Consider the following 17,317-nt stretch of genomic DNA (forward strand, 5'->3'; position numbering starts at 1 on the left):
ACACTGAGAACTTCACCTTCCACTCTAAGAAAAGGATAGAGTCAATGTGAATGACTAATTTTATAATGCATGCAACTGAACATGAAAAGACATAATGGAAGAAAGTAGATAGACAAGTAGGAAGAACTTGTAGCTAAAAGCCAGCTCATCTAATCACTTGATGCTATGTAAACATACAGAGGGGAACCAGTAGGACTCAAACTTCCATGTGTGGATCTAGACCCAGACCTTGACATCCAGGTACACAGCAAACATTCTGTTTACAACTGTTTCCAGACACAGATTAACATTCCTTCCTGCTCTGAATCATGGACTTGGAACACGGAGAAACAGTGGTGGTAATTTTAGAAAAACTCTATTAAGCACACTGCTGTAAGAAGAGAATTTGAGGATTCCTAGGGAAGTCATAAATTGTGTCTCCTTCGAGCTAACTGTGTGAACTACAGACTCATGCAGGTCTGTCCCGCGGGGAATCCCACGGTGCTCTGTCCACACTCACCCCTTCCCACATGCTTCCCTGTCAGGCACTGAGTCTACAAGTACTGTTCCAAACTCTTCTCGTTTTATATCTCAGAGAAATCTAAGTGAAACAAAGTCTTACAACATACTAGGCATAGTAGTTGAGAGACTGAAGGAATGACTGGGATCCTGACTTACCAGCTGTGCAAGCCTGGACACTTACTTAACCTCTCTGGGCTTCAGTTCTTCCCATAGTGAAACAGAGTCTATGTACTACAAAGGGATACGAGGGTCACATGACAGCTCATGGAAGCCACTCTGCGCAATGCCTGGCCCACAGTAAGTGATCAACAAATAGGAAAACAGTTAAAGGAGTTATTATTATTATTATTATTTTTAGCTTTCTTCTGACATCAGCAATGAGACCTCAATGTGCCATGGAGTTGACAAAGGTAAAAACAGTATTTGGCAGATCATTAAACAGAACAAATATTTCACTTTAAAAAGAAAAAAAAAAAATTCTTCCAATAAGCTTCTAAAGCTAAGATCCAAATAGAAATGATCAAATGACACCCCAAACTTCCCAGATCACTGAAAAGAGGAAAGCCTCCTTGGATCTCCCCTCTGTTTCTGCGTGGAGTTCACGTTCCCCAATGCCCTTTAAACCTACTTGTTGAGTGGCAGCTTCATGGATGAGGAGCCAGCTCGGCTGTTGCCCCGCTGAGCACCCCCTGCTTCTGTTGACTCTGAATCCTTGAAGTAGGGAGCGGCGGACTTGGGGTCGTCCCAGTCTTCGTCCCACTCATCATCATCACCGGTGGCTAGGGGTGGGCACAGAAGATCACCGGTGAAGAAAAACAAAATAAAAATGGAACGACCTCATTTTCTGATAGTGACTACTGACTGCGTTAGCCAATTAAAAAAAAAGGAGAGAAGCTGTAGCACAGGAATATAAGGCAGACGCGGAGTGAGGGTGCTCTAGTCCGTGCAAGGGCTCCAACCCTGGATTCTGCCTTTTAGTGCAAAAGACAAGTTAGAAATAATGAGGCTGTCAGTGTGAGGAACTTCAGGGAAGTGCAGACTAGGAGCAGCTCCGTGGAGGGTACACAAGCCAGGCCGGCACACAGGTAACTCTCACTTTATACACTTGGAAATAAGCAGATCAAATACCCTTTCAGTCACGAATATTGGGGAGGAAGGATGGAAGGCAGATAATAGATCTTTGAAAAGGAATTCTTTAACACCAAGGATAATACAGGTGAGGGAAGGACAAGGAGAGGGGAGGAGGGAGGAGAAGAGAAGAAATGAGACAAGGGGGCGTTAACAGCGCCCGCAGCCTCCCATTTGAACAGTGGTCTCTGTTGGGTACATTCGCTGCTGCAGGCTTCCCCCCACCCCCACTTCCTCCTCCCGCTGTCTGGGCCTCTGTCTCCCACCCTGATGGCCTCACGTGTCCTTTTACCATTAGACAGAAAAATGCCCTGGGATCTTGGCCCTAGGGTACCACCAAGAGAAGCCGAGAGACAAAGGCCAAAATGAAAACGAAAAAGAACAGAAGGTACTGGAAGGATCTGGGCCGAATTGGTACAGAACTGGGGTCAGCTGTGGGGTCGCAGCCCTTCCACTGGCCCGTGACTCCTGCTACGAGCGGGAGCCTGCGCCCTTCATGTCTCCTGCGCACAAGTCCCCGGCCACTAGCACATTCGATCCTCCACGGGATGTGCTCATCCACGGGTCATAAAAAAATGAGGGGCGGATCTCTATCTTTTTATTTAATCTCAGAACAGACATAAATACCCTTTTTCTTAATTCCTGAATTGTTTCCCAGTCTACAAATTCCTCTTTTGCCTCTGTATTTCCATTAAAACAGGTAGTTAAGGAAAAGGAAAAACCATTAGGTCAGACGTCATAAACCAGCAGGTGATAAATCATACTTGATCTGTACACACACTTTTTGGGCCCAAGGTTTTAAAACAAATGTGTGTCAGCTGCTAAGATTTTAGAGTGGGAAGAGGATATAAAAACGGAGATGGCCAGTCCCCGGCACCGTGGAGGACCAGGACTGTGAGCTGGGTCTCCTGCAATGGTATCAATCCGTTGGCGACAGGACTGCGTCCTCTTCCATCTCCCACAGCCACGGGGCCGCTCTGCTCTCCTGCCTTGTGAGCCTGGCCCCTGCAAGCGACTCCGATATGGATCGTGGAGCTGGGACTAGAGATTATAATTAACGACTACCCACATTTGGGTCCAGAAATCTAGGTTTGCTATTAGTGACAAGAGCACCTGACAGTGCTCCTTTGATTAAATTCTATTTTTAAAATATCTTTTTTTTTTTTTTAAAGACTTTATTTCTTTATTATTTGAGAGAGAACAAGCGGAGGGGAGAGACAGAGCGAGAGGGAGAAGCAGGCTTCCCGCTGAGCAGGGAGCCCGATACGGGGCTCGATCCCAGGACCCCAGGATCACGACCTGAGCCGAAGGCAGACACTTAACCAACGGAGCCACCCAGGCGCCCCTGATTAAATTCTATTTTTAACTCGGATGCCCCCCCCAGTCACTTTCAGGGGGGGCCCGGGCACTGGCAGAGCCCCCTCCTCACCTGGTCCTTGGTAGGCCTGGGGGTGACCAAAGGCGGTGTCCCAGTTATTGGAGGTGTTTCTTTGGGCCGTGGTCCCCTCTGACTTGGCCCCCCAGCCATCCGTGCTGTCCCAGTTTCCAGATTTGGAAGCACTCCAGGCTGACCAGGGGTCATTGCCACTGCTGACCTGCTGTCAGAGGTTAAAAAAAAAAAAAAAAAAAAGGGAGAAAGACCATTTGTGACTTCTCAAAAGCACTACTCAATTCAGTAGGAATCACTTAACAATAGAATATACTAGGGGTGCTGCAAAAAACAGACATAAGTTTAAAACAATTTTAAATTTAAATAATAATTTTGCATTTAAATAAATAGATAAGGAAAGCACAAAGAGCAGCATCAACCTCGTACATTTTTTTTTTATGTTAATCTTTTGCCCTGCTTCCTTGGAACTTGACAACCAGTAACAAAGGGACTATGACACATGGCTGTCGTACTCGCTCTTTCTTCTCTGCCCCCCCCCCCCCGCAAGTACTTCCCTGAACTGTATCCATTCCTGAGGATGTTTCCATACCTCCACTGCATACATACACGGTCCTAAGTAACAGCTTTAGGTTCTTAAAACTGACCTACACAACATTACATGGGATGTGTCTCTCTGCAAGCTGTCTTGTTTTCACTTAAATCATGTTTTTGAGATTATCCATGCTGACGAGGACCTGTTTTATTTGCTTTAACTGTTTTAAAGCAAATCCACTATATTTTTGACTAGGTTTTAATTTTTATATGGAAAAGTCATACCTTCCCAGTAAAGAAAAAAAAAAAAGAAACACACAAACAGAATAAAAGGATATGCCTGCTACCAGGTTGCCAGTCATTCTCTTCAGACAACTACCACCAATGAATTCCTTCCATATACTTCATCGAACATCCCGCGCACAGAGGTCCTTTTTGTTTCTAAACCTTTGTGCTCTGCACTTGTGTTTTTTTTTTTTTCACTTCGCGGCCTGATGCGTTCTCTGTGGTCCATCAGCACAGACGGGTGACGTGGCTCTTCCCCGTGGCTTGTTCCACCAAATTTAACTCCCACAGCTTCACCAGCATATGCCGATGCTCACGTGTCGTGCTGTCAGTGTTTTGCTACTGTAAATAATGCTGCAGTGCACCTCCTTGTACATCCTTCCCCACGTGTCCAATACAAGCACGTGCAATCCCCAGAAGAGAAACTGGTGGGCTAAGGAGAATGGGCTTTCTCAGCTGACAGATTCTGTCAAACTGCTTTCCAAAGAGATTGTACAGTTCCATTTGACAGTTCCATTCCTACGCTCCCACCGACTTGCCAATGAGTTCTGCCATGCTCCAAAATTAATTTTTAAAATATTTTTTCCCATTATTCCTTTAAGTAATTTTACAGTTCAATTATTAATAGCGTAAATAAAACTTTGGAGAAAACAATACATGGCACCCGGTTTCAAGGACTATTACAGTGAGAGAACCTGCAGCCCACTTCTCACCCTGCCCTGTCCACTTGAGGCAACCACAGTTTTGGGGGGTTTTATTTCCTTGATTTTAAAATTTTAAATCTTTGATTTGCCTGGAATTTACTTTGGTGGGGGAAATAATGTGGGAATCTGACTTAATTTTTCTTGTAGTCAGTCTGTTGGCCTAATACCATTTACTGAAAAATCCATCTTTCCCCTACTGAATTGAAATGTCACCTTACTCGTATGCTGGACCTGGGCCTATTTCTGGACTCTTTTTCCTAGGAATCCATTTGTACAAGTACCAAGTGACTTGTGAGCCCACTAGATAGAACAGCATTAATACTTTAGCATAAATCTTTTATTGGTTTATTTTTACACATCAACTTTAGCATCAGCTTGATATTTTAGAAGTAAAACAATCTAGGGGTGCCTGGGTGGCTCAGTTGGTTAAATGTCTGCCTTTGGCTCAGGTCATGAGGGTCCTGGGATCGAGTCCCATGTTGGGCTCTCTGCTGGGAGGGATCCTGCTTCTCCCTCTCCCTGCCTCTCCCCCTGCTTGTGCTCTGTTAAATAAAAAAAATTAAAAAATTAAAAAAAAAAAAAAAAGTAAAACAATCTAAACTTTTGCATCAGAATGTGAAATTTTGAAAAATGTGTTGATTTTTACTTGTATCACCTTAAACTTACAGATAAATTCAGGGAAAACAAACAGTGTCTTTAAAAAAAAAAAACAATTTCAATATTGAATCTGTTTATCTAAGAACATGGAATAGCAAATTTTCCCCTTTGAGTCTTCTTTCTCACATTAAAAAAAAAACACTTGTGTTAAAAAAAAAAAAAAGGAACAAAAAAAGGGGGAATTTGCAAGAAAGTTACTCAAACTGTCTAAAATACCTAATGCTCTAGAATACTATCACGGTTGGCCTTTTTTGACAGATGTGGGGATAACTGCCTGTCACACACCAGAACCAGAGTGTATTTTTTACATGTGAAGTATGATTCCATTCAAACATCTCTTACACCTTCAAGAAAAAGAGTGAAGTTACTAGTGATTTTGAAGGATCATTGCTTTCTGTGGGATGATTTCTTCTGTTTGAAATTAGAAGTAAAACTCGTATGTTCTTGAGCTGGAATCCTATTTCATTTAAGTCAAATATTAACAGCAGAAGGACATTTCATCCAGATGCCTATGAACTTCTCGAATATACAGCTTACACGGTGATACCTGCAAGGCACTCCAGCGGATACTGTAAATGAAGGCAGTCATGCTGAGGGCCTGACAAGCACACTTGACTTAAGAGAAGCCCTTCCTCCCTGGTTTTCTTTGAGGAGGGGAGTTATACTCAGCAATATATACTCTGTGCCCTCCAAACTCTATGAGGTTTTTATTTTCAGAATGAGAACTTCAAGAAGTACAGAAATTTTGGACAGTAAGAGGACAGTAAGTACAGACATTCATTTGTCTAGTGTGTCCATCAAGTCCTGACTGAGCCCCCCGGCCCCGAGAAATGACAGGCTGAGGGCAGCTCAGTCAAGGGCACGGGTTCTGGTCCGGCAGCCAGGCTGAAATTCTGGCCGGGAATTTCAGGCTTAGAATTCGAAACGAGGCAGTCGGCCTCAGATTCAGAAAGGCTGGTGCAAGTTACATGAAGGAAACTGAAAAGGAACAGAGGGTTATAAAGTAGGATAGGAAGACTGAAGGTCAACACTGCTGCGACATTAAGACTATAATGTTAGCAAAGAAAGAGTTTCACCGACATCGAGGAAACAATCAGATGTGAACTATTCAGAGCAAGTATCCTTAAAAAAAAAAAAAAGTTCTTTTGAAAACTACTGCATTTAAACGAAAACACTAATTTGAAAAGATACATGCACCCCTATGTTTACTGCGGCATTATTTACAATAGCCCACGTGGCCATCCATAGATGAATGGATAAAGACCACACACACACACAGAGGGGATTTTACTCAGCCATAAAAAAGAATGATTTTGCCATCTGAACAACATGGATGGACCTCAGCATAATACTTAGTGAAATAAGTCAGAGAAAGACAAATACCATACGATTTCACACATATACAGAATTTAAGAAAAACAAACAAACAAACAATGAACAAAGGGGAAAAAAGAGACAAACAAAAAAAGACTCTTAAGAACAAACTGGTGGTTGCCAGAGGGGAGGTGGGGGGATTGGTGAGCTACGTGAAGGGGATTCAGAGTATACTTATCAAGATGAACACTAAGAAATATACAGAATTACTGAATCATTGTATCTGAAACGAAAATAACACTTCATGCAAAGCATACTTAAATTTAAAAATAAATGAACTTTACAAAAAAAATTAATTAGGGTAAAAATAAATAAAACTACTTTGTTTATAAATTGCTTATAGTAATTGCTATATATTTGGTTACCTATATGATCTCAGCTCCTACCTAAGGTTATGAAATCCTTGTAGGCAAATCTAGTAATTATTTGCTTCCTTCTCTGTTGTTTTTCCTGGGACATTCCCTCTATCTTGTTTCAAGGTGACTCTTGCTGATAAACCTTTCAAAGCTTGGCCCACTGGACACCTCTCCAGCTTCGATCACTGACCACTCTCTCTCGCTCTCAGATGGCCTTTACTGACTTCCAGGGCCCCTCCTCTAATACCAACAACTAGAAGCCAGCTCACACAGTCTGTCTCCTTTTTTCTCTGAACCCACCTTGCCATGCATTGGCCTCTGACCTGTGTTTTCAACCCCCAATATCCCTTCTTGGGGCGCTTGGCACAAACATTTTCTGGGTGCTAGATGCCAGATCCTTCGAAGCCCAACCCCTCCTGTAACAACCTGCTAGGATGACCTGGTTTAATCACCCTGTGGCCTCTGACCCCTTTGCCCTCAATCCCAGTAACCCTTGTGCCCCCAACCGCAGGCATTTGGCCAAACAACCCATTCTGCTCCTAAGCCAAGGCTTCAAACCCAGAGCAGCCTCTTCTCTTCCTTTCTTCTGGCTTTCCTTCCTCTCTCCTTCTGTAAGGTCTTCAACTTCTTCCTTGCCTGCCCTTTATGGTACCAAACAGCTCCTGACTCTGTCAACCACGTGACTAAGAACCCTTCATTAGCTCTCACTGCCCATGGAAGAGATCCCCAAACAAGTCTCGGTGACAAGCTCTCCCAGGCGCAAATCCCAGCTGCCCTGCCAATTCCTACCGATTCCACCCCATGTCTCCACACCCCAAGAAGGCCTTCTGGAAGATACTTCACCTGAAACAATCACCTCACTTGCGGAAAAGGGCTACTTTGAGGGGCTTTAAATGTTTATTTCCTCTTGCATTCAAGTTTGAGCTTTACCTTATTTATGGTAGGAGAAGGAGAAGGAGAAGATGAAGAAGGTGGTGACTGGCTGAGACTTTCAATACAACCAATCTGAGCCAAAATATCCACCTTAAAACAAAAAGGGTGCTCAGTAAGTGAAGAAAAAAAGAGCATACCAAAGCTTTTAACCAGAGACAGCAAATTCGTGGCAGGGCTAAGTGCACCAGAAAATTCTAGCATGCTGTCCGTTCACAAACATTTCACATGCAAAAGCAAAGCCCCGACTGCGGAGGAGTGGGTTATGGTCAGTGCGCATTCTGGAGACTGCTGCTGTCAGTCACATCACGGTGTCACTGAAGCGCCAAAAATAATCCTAAGCAGCACAGAGGGAATGGAACAAATATCATGCAAGTCACACAGCCAAGGAAAGAAACTCCAGAGGAAACACAAAGCCAAGCTTTTCAGAATGTTAAGATGTTGAACCAGTGTTTTCAAAGCCACCGGGCACGTAATATGAGCAAAGCCACCTGGCTGACGAGGAGGAGGCACAGTGTCACAGTGACACCCAGCGGGCCCAGGTGAGGGCAGAAAGAGCCAGCCAGGCCGTGCCCGCACGAGCAAAGGCCTCTGGTGCGTGCTCTGGAGGCTCTCCCTGGCTCGGTATGCAGCGTCCTCGTGACAACAGGTAACGGATACACTCCCATGAAGCTACTCAAGGCCAAACTGGAACTGGTGTCAGGAGGAGAGCTGTGGAGCCCCGTTCCCAGGCTTTGAGTCCCAGCTCCGCAGCTCTCCAGTAGGGAAGTCATTACTAGAACGCTCACATGGTGTCATGAGGATGCACTTTTCAGGTACAACTCTCTTGTTAAGTTGGTGGTATTATCTCCATTTTATAGATGTAGATAAACTTGACTTTGGAAATCAATTAATATACGAAGTAGGCTATCAACATGATCCAGTTTTCCACTTAAAACTAAAACTATTAAAAAAAGAACCGACAAAATACATGAAACCGTTTCCCAATCATTGGACACCAGGCAATAAAGGACCTGATCCCGCCTAGAGAGACTTTCCAGGCCACGGATCAGGATGAGGAACCCACAAAAAGACCAGTGGTCCCTGTGAATTGAGGAGATAGAAGGGGGAGCCCAGGGCAGAGAGTTGCACGGAGAGCCCTCTACAGAGCTGCACAGGGGTACCCCAGGTCTTGGCCTAGTACTAGTGAGTGTACCACATGAAAGGATTAAGTACCCTCACCAGCCAGAAGAAAAAACCTCCTGAGCACAGGGCATCAGGTACACTGCCAAAAAGGGTTTTGCCTCAGCAGAGAAGCAAAAATACCCCGAGACTAAAGGTTGCTCTGGTCCCACTTGAAAAAGCTTAAAAATAATGTGAAAGCGTTACACTGTTTCTAAGTAACCTAACTTCATGCCAGAACAAGACCCCAAGATATTTATGGGAAAACAAAAATACCCAGCATATAACAAGGTAAAAATCACAAGGTCTGGCTTCCAATAAAAAATCACCAGGCATGAAAAGTAGCAAAAAATATGAGCCATAACAAGGAAAAACCAATCAATCAAAGCTGACCCAGTAATGACACAGACAACAGAATTAGCAAGAATATTTAAGAGCAAGAAAGCTTCTAGATATTGATGAGACAGAGGAAACATTTTGATGGGCTTCCAGTGGGTGATAATTTTAAGCATAAAAAAGAAAAACCCACACCAGTGGGAACACACGGGATCAGTGCAAACCCTTGGGTCCACAACAATACCAAAAAAATAGGAAAACTCATTTGTCACTACTTGAGGAGCTATTAAAGCAACTTCTTACCTGGCAATCTGGCAGTGAAAGGGAAAGAACTGGACATCTATACCGAATTCCAGTAGAAACTGTTTCCCAAGGTAGCTAACCAGCTCCAACTGATAACGGAAAAGTGCTATTTTACAGAAGAAAGCCACCTCAGTAAATGTGGAAGAAATTGCTTTATTGATTCAGGCAAAGATATCAACTGGTGGCAAACTATTAGGTGAATGGTTATAGCACTGAATTAACACCAGACAGATTACCTTCTGGTCACAAGGAGAGAACATAACCAGACGGTGGAAACAGAAGACTGCCATTAACCTGACCCGAGGTCATTCTGATCAGTAACGGTGGGCTGATTCTGATGTGCTGCAGCATGAATATACAATATCCCTATGGTATATTCTTGCCCAGAATGTTCACTTTGAATCCTTTGAGATCTTAGGTACAGCTTCCAATTTATAAGAAGTACAGAGGATAGAGGAACAACTTGGACAATACCAAAGGAACCATCTGACAAATCCAAAAGACAGGAATTATACAGGAAAACCAGCTAAGAATAAAAAAGTAGGGGCTGTGCTGGAAAGAAAGGAGACATGTGAAGGACATAGTGGACATAACCACACCTAACACCTTGGCCCTACACTGAACGGCAGTTCTTAAACAAGCTGTAAAAGACATTCTGGGGTCTGCTGGGAAAATTAAAGTTGGTCTGGATATTACATAAGATGAAAATTTACTGAAAATGTCAACTTTTAAAAGGTTACAGAGTATGTCCTGTACGTGTCTCATATGGGTATACATGTGGATAACCACGTTCAGCAGGGAAAATAAGGAATGTGCCAAGGTGTAAACAGTAGTGCATGGTGGGGATGTGATGCTTTTCTGTCGGCTAGCCTGAATTTTCTAATGTTCTACAGTGTATATGTACTGCTTCAATAATAATAAAGGGTTCTTCTTAAAAATAGTTTTTAAAGAAAATAAAAACACTAGTCCACAAAAATGATAGGTTCTGGTTTTGTTATATTTTGCTGTATTTTGCTTCTTATAGGACATCTTCGGGGAACCTGGACCAGTAAGAAGCACACTCCTACTTTGGATAACAGTGGTGAGATCTGACTCATTCACTGGCCTCCCGGTAAGCACACAAGACACGGTCTGAGAAGGACAACTTTCACTGCACATATCACAAGAGTAGCCACACAGGAGCTACCGGGACAAGATGCAGAGAAGGGTAATGATGCCACTGTTTCTCTGTGCGTCCTCCTACACTAGGCTGGACGTTGAGGGTTACTGAGGTCTGAGAATTAATGAAAAAGGTAACATGTATTTCATTAAGATTGCTTTCTATCTGGCTTTCTACCAAACCAGCAAATGCGAGTACAAAGGACATACGACGGCTCAAAAGAAACGGATGGGTGGTCATGGCCCTGGCTGCCCACCTGGTTCCTTAGAGGAGACGCTCCAATCAATACAGGTCAATGCGGACCACTTGGCCTGATAAGTCTGCCAGGTAAGAGGAGTCCCGAATCACGGGCTCACTACCCTTTACACTGTTACCTAGGGGGAGAGGCCGTGGAAGCAACTGAAGGTTCCCCTTGTCACCACACAGCGGAGTTCTTGCTGTGCCTCCATCCCACGCTCACACGTTCTGTCTGTTGTCAGTTGGCTTACCTGCCATGGCCTCTCATTCCACTACACCCTCATGAATGGTTCCCTGCTTGGAAGCACAGATGGAAGTTTCTAGTTACAAAATTCCTTCCTTCCAGGGCAAGACTTTGTCCAGGGATTTGCAACAGGAATGAAAAGAAAGTTGCTTGCTCTGTGAAGTCTGAGGCTATTTATGTTTTTCTTCTTCTTTTGTTTTGACAACTCATCTGTAGGACTGAGGCACCAAAGTCTTTATGTGACATCTCTCCTTCATCAGACATATGATGACCACATGCCAGCTGTGTTAGGAAGTAGGGGCAGAAAGCGAATACTGTGATGCCCAAGCACATTTCAACAGTTTCTGACAAAGACTTAACTCTTTTTCTCAGAAGAGCCTACAGAGGGTATAAAATTTTCTTATGTAGAGAGCCCAGCCATTTCTACTCAGAATGTAGAAGAATTTGTAAAATTTCCTGTTTTGTTCCTTATAGATCTTTTGCTCAAAGGACATTATCTATTTGTAATTCATTTAATTCAGATGAACCTCTACTAACGTCACAAAACCACTGGTCAGAATATAAAACTTCTACATTCTTTAAAAAAATGAGGCTAGATCACAAGAACCAATTAAAGCTGTTTGTACTGATTGGAAATGACCCAAAAAGCTTAACTGGTTTAACAAACCCTTTGTTAATTCACATTCTAAACCCACAGATGTCAACTCCAGTTATTTATTTTTTTAAATACAGAAAATGAAAACTTATTTTATTAACTTATCTTAAGAAGCAGGAAATATTTGTATTAGTTTAGAGAGTTGACTTATTTTGTTAGTGCAAAGTCTTAAAATAGGTCACTGTATGTCCCAAACAGAATGATGCTACAAGTAGTTTCCAGATGGATCTAATAAAAGTCCATGAGAGATGGGCTTACAGACACTTCTGATGATGGGCTGTGTTATAACAACGCTCACTGGCCCTTCATCAAAACAGTGTTCAGGTAAAAAACAAAACAAATCCTTCCCTTTTGTCATTTGTTTCCTGTTAGACGAAAACAAACAACAATGACAAACCACCCTCAACAATGAACTTCACGGCATATACTTTTGGAAAGGTTCCCTAGATGCATAAAGCTGTCTTATACAAAGCAAGGATCTGTGATCAAAAAAAGCATGGAAAGTTAGTATTGCTAGCCTGATGCAGTTCTGGAGAAAATGTCAGCAAATCCTTTAAACAGATGTCTACAACCTTCTTTACAAAGCCCTGTAGTCCATTAAAAGGGATTCATATGGGGGTGGGGAGACGGAGAGAACCTTTCCAATAGGGTTTTGTAAAGAGAAAATCTCAATAAACAATGGTGAGAAGTCTATGGCATTACAGATCTTACTTGAGATAATGAAATAATAAGCAAACCTAATACCTGTGTGAAGCATTCTTCTGATTTATTTTTAAATGAATTACAAAATGGCCTTAGGATGGCCTAAAAATGGACTTTTTTTTTTTTTTGAGAAATGAGAAAGTAAAATGTAGTTCCAACATAAAATTACTATTGCCTTCTTTATCCCTTAACCAATTAAAAATCCTTCATAACAAATACCATTACACTGAAAAGCTCTGAATAAAAAGATGTTATTTCCCTAAATACCCACTTAACTTTGAGCATTTGTTTGATATCTAAATGGTTAAAAAGTAATTAACAATCCCAGTGGATTTCCTATAAGGGAATGAACTATTTCTGAATCAGCAGATGGTAGAATGAGGTGTTATGATGGCTCCTAGTCCTACAGCCAATGTTGAGAACAACACAACCTCCCTTGACAGAATTCAGGTTGAAATCAGTAAACCTCATAACACTTTCCACTGTAAAATACCTTTTGCTGTATTTATGGAAGAACAACAACAAAAAAATCATTCCAACATGTGCAGAACATTCTATTATGGTGCGAGGCCTCTTATAGGTTATGGGAATAGAAAAAAAATAAGACAAAATCTCTGCTTCTCACCAAGTTTGCAAGTTTACAAATAAATTTGTGATAAGAGTCACAAATAGCACTAAGGGAATCGAGAGAAGGAAAGACCAAACAAGGCTTCATAAGGGGTGCGGTATTTGAGCTGAACCTTGGGGGCTGGGCAGACTTGAAAGACAGGAGGAGTTATTCTATCATTCTTGGAGGAGAGCGCAAAAGAGACAAAGAGAAGGGGGACTGGCACGGGGCGTATCTGGAGAAGAGCCCGTCTGGCCCGGAGCCCAATACACAAGGAAGAATAAAGTAAGGACGGGGCCATGCTAGGGGATCAGAGAAACACAACTGAGGCCGGAGAAGTATCTAGTCGCACCTCAAGTGCAGCTGAGTTTCTCACACACTGTCCCTACTGTGTGCTGTCCCAGGTCTGCATGATTACTGACAGGACGGTGACCCCCGGCTCCACACACGGCTCTCTCGACATGCAGAACTGGTCTCGCGCTTCAGGAGGCAATGGGGGAGCCCCGAGAGTTGCTCGAGCACAGAACTGACATACTCACCGTCTTATTTTAGAGGCAGTGTATGTGAGCTACTAAAACGAACAACCACGAGGTCCCTGCGGAGGACCAAGCACTGCTCTGAACACCTGAGCCCGTCTCTCCATTTGCGCGTTCCTGCCATTCTACGGGAGTGTCCAGATGAGGAAGTGGGGGCACAGAAGCGAGAGTCCTGGGATGAGAAGCGAGGGTTTTCCTGCCCTTTCACATCTGAGGGCACAGGCCATGCCCGTCAGGAACCGGCTTGGCGAGGGTCTCACAGAGGAATGAAAGGAGGGCAGTAAGAACATTCCCGAGAAAAGATACAGGAAAGTGAGAAAGAGAAACCAGTTTTGTGGGGAAATGCTGAGTGATCTGCTCACGATGCATCTTGAGGGACAGAACGGAGAGGCAGATAGAGACGGTCAACAAGAAGCTGGAAATGGAGTAAACCGAAGAGAAAACTCAAGATTGGAGAGACATGTCCGTGGCTGGAGGAGAGGAAGAGAGGCTGGAATGAACCAGGGTAAGGCATGGAGAACATCCCTCGGAGAAGGGGAGAGGGGAGACGAGAAGGAAGAGTATTTAGGAAATGTCTCCCGTGTGTAACTTCCTCTAAGGGCTCTTGTCCTCCAACTCCGGAAGCTCATACAGTGGAGCCGGTCTGTCACCCCGGGTCTGACCGCCAGGCTCAGGTGCGGCCCACACCCCCGTCCCGCCCCCGGGGGTGGGGCAGCCAGAGCAGGTGGCAGGGGGTGAGGAAGCGGGAAGCAGGAAACCAGAGACTCCCAGGGAACTGGGATGCGGCGTGAGAAACAGAGAAGCAGTTTATCCCAGGTAGGTGGTTCTTGCCAGTATTTAACGAAGATAGAAAAAGAAATCTCTAAATCCTTCAGATGAAACATCTAGGTTCATAGAACCTTTAAGTAATGTGCAGTCCACAGAGGCAGCCATATAGGAGATTCGTAAAGATCTACTGTGAGCAGTTTTTCAGACAAGGGGCAATGGTATAATTTAAACCCTGATAACTGGGTGCAAATCAAGACGAGGGCAACTGTCCACAGGTCTCTGAACGAGGCTGGTGGCTCTGCCGCCCAAATGAATCGCCCTTGAAGCTGTAAAATCCCAGATAGAGAACTAATAGTGAAACTAAGGTGAACCACTAAAAAATGATTCTTCTTTTCTAAAGGTACTGCAATAGCGGTCCTCATGCAACTTAAAAATCTGTATTTGAGTAAGAAAACAATGAGAATTCGATTCATTTCTGGGTTATCCTTTGATAAATATTCTACACAATTTGCATCTGTGGTGTGTGTGTATTTGAGCCTGGGAAAGGTACCATTACCCGTACTGATACGCCTTTGAAAACAATCACACGTCCACATCGGTGCGTCTAAATCTACATTCCTGCTCCCACAGGAAGCATGCTTCCCCCTGTGGGGCTGCCCTGGGGTCTGCATGGCCAGGCCCCTCCTGCCCAACGCATGTGTCCCAGCCTCCTGCTGCCGGAACCATGCGCGGCGAAGCTTCTGCCCACATGGCTGTGTTCCAAGGGCAGCTCTGCAAGTAAACTGCTGCATCAGAGAGTGCATGCATTTTAAATGGTAATGCATGTTATCAAACTGCCTTCCAGATGCTTCATCAATTTATCCTTCCTCCAGCTTTGCATCAGAACATGCCTGTCTGAACATGCCTTTCCTCACAGTTGGTATTAAAACATTTTAATTCTCTGACCCTTTAATAGACTCTAAAAATGAGTATTTTCCTATGTTTATTGGCTATTTGCACCTTGCCTGTGTGGGAAGAAAGCCAGATTTAAAATAACTGGCGCTGAGGAGAGCAAACACAGACTGATCTGGAGTGGTGTGCAGGGTGGAAAGGGGAGGTGCGCCCTGCATTGCCTGACCGGGGAGAGGGCACGGCTGGCTCCTCCAAATAAAACTGTCCCCTGGGAGAGCACACACTGCCAGAGTAATGAGAAAATCCCAACGGGCATAACCCTGGAACAAAAATAGTTTTTTCCTATTGACATTCAGAGAATGAAAGAATGAGTAAACCTGACAGCAAAAGTTTTAAAAGCTACCAATTAAAAATGGCTGCCTGGTTTCTTATTCATGACATTTTTCATGGTATTTATAAAAGCACCACCATTTTGGTCTATTTAAATTCTTCTTCTATTCCAGATAACTGAAAGCATAGAAGTTTTTACTTGAGAAGGGGGCGCCTGGGTGGCTCAGTTGGTTGGGCGTCTGACTCTTGATTTTGGCTCATGTCGTGATCTCAGGGCTGTGGGACAGAGCCCCGCGTCGGGCTCCAGGCTCGGCGTGGAGCCTGCTCAGGATTCTCTCTCTCCCTCCCCCTCTGTCCCTCCCTACCTACTCTCTCTCTCTCAAAAAAGAATTTTTTTTTTATTTAAATTAAATCCAAATGCTCAGTTAATTAATTATGGTCATGCTTTCTATATTTTGTTACTTCTAGTTTCAGTTCACTTTTTCTTTGCTTTCAAAGGATCTGGTTAGATTTAATGTTAGAATGGATTAGTAAAATCCACCTTCAAAAAGTTGGTTTTATTTCGACTTATGCTACTCAGTTCGTACTGCTACATTTAAATACCGAGGAAGCTACTTCGTAACAGAGTAAGACTTGAGCCTGATGGTGAATTTGCGGTCAGAGTGCTTTAGTCCATCCTGAGACAGCGGCTGAAGTAGGTCCTTGAATTAAAATAGGATGAATATTTTTCCATCTTTTGTTTCCTTTGCTTATTCTAAATCATCTCAGCATCATTCCCTTTTACTAAAATGTTGTCTTTTACTCGATGCAAACCCATTTCATGGATGTTTTTGTTTAACTCGGTAAACTCAGCTGAGTTGGCTTTGCCCCCAGGGGACATCTGGCACCATGTGCAGATAATTTTGATGGTTACACCTGAGGGCAACTAGATGTTACTGGCCCGCAGAGAGCAGAGGCCAGGGGTGCTGCTAGACCGCACACCGCGGAGCTCAGGCCCAGTATCCACAGCACTCATGCTGAGAATCCCTGGTACAACTTCAAGGGAGGCTTGACCACTGTTTCTTCATGTTTTATCCTGAGTAATCTTTAACTGACCAATGTTCTCAGGTATTCTAGAGTAACAAAATGCAGGAAGATGCTCAACTACGGTGACCACTTTGCCTCTGAATTTTAAATATTGGGCCAGACTAATTTGTAATTCAGGATGTCCACCAAAAGCTATTTAAAAATGTATAAAATCAGGGTGCCTGGGTGGCTCAGCTGGTTAGGCGTCTGACTTCAGCTCAGTTCATGATTTTGGGATACTGGGATTGGGCCCCCGAGTCGGGACTCCCTGTTCAGCGGGGAGTCTGCTTCTCCCTCTCCTTCTGCTCCTCCCCTGTTCACTCTCTCTCTCAAATAAATAAAATCTTTAAAAAATAAATAAATCAAAACGTATAAAATCTGCAGTTAACATATGGTAATAGCACTTGGATAAATTATCTTGGAAGGTTAAGATATAAACATTCTGTAAGCAAATAATTACTAAGTGA

General features: G+C 43.5%; 1 protein-coding gene across 5 annotated transcripts in view; it reads right to left on the reverse strand.

Moving 5' to 3' along the window:
- The window catches only part of SNX9 (sorting nexin 9), a 75,756-nt gene that overhangs the window by 35,225 nt on the left and 23,214 nt on the right, over window positions 1-17,317 (reverse strand). For 3 of the 5 annotated variants that reach the window (XM_032407573.1, XM_032407576.1, XM_032407575.1), the window contains 2 exons: window positions 3,059-3,227; window positions 1,130-1,280 (listed from right to left, as the gene is read on the reverse strand). In XM_032407573.1, coding sequence (XP_032263464.1) covers window positions 1,130-1,280; window positions 3,059-3,227 — 320 coding nt within the window. The remainder of the gene's footprint in view (window positions 1-1,129; window positions 1,281-3,058; window positions 3,228-17,317) is intronic. The other 2 variants (XM_032407574.1, XM_032407577.1) reach the window with 1 other exon arrangement.

The sequence above is a fragment of the Phoca vitulina genome, unplaced genomic scaffold (genome assembly GCF_004348235.1).
Source record: "Phoca vitulina isolate PV1807 unplaced genomic scaffold, GSC_HSeal_1.0 scaffold9, whole genome shotgun sequence".
Lineage (NCBI taxonomy): Eukaryota > Metazoa > Chordata > Mammalia > Carnivora > Phocidae > Phoca > Phoca vitulina.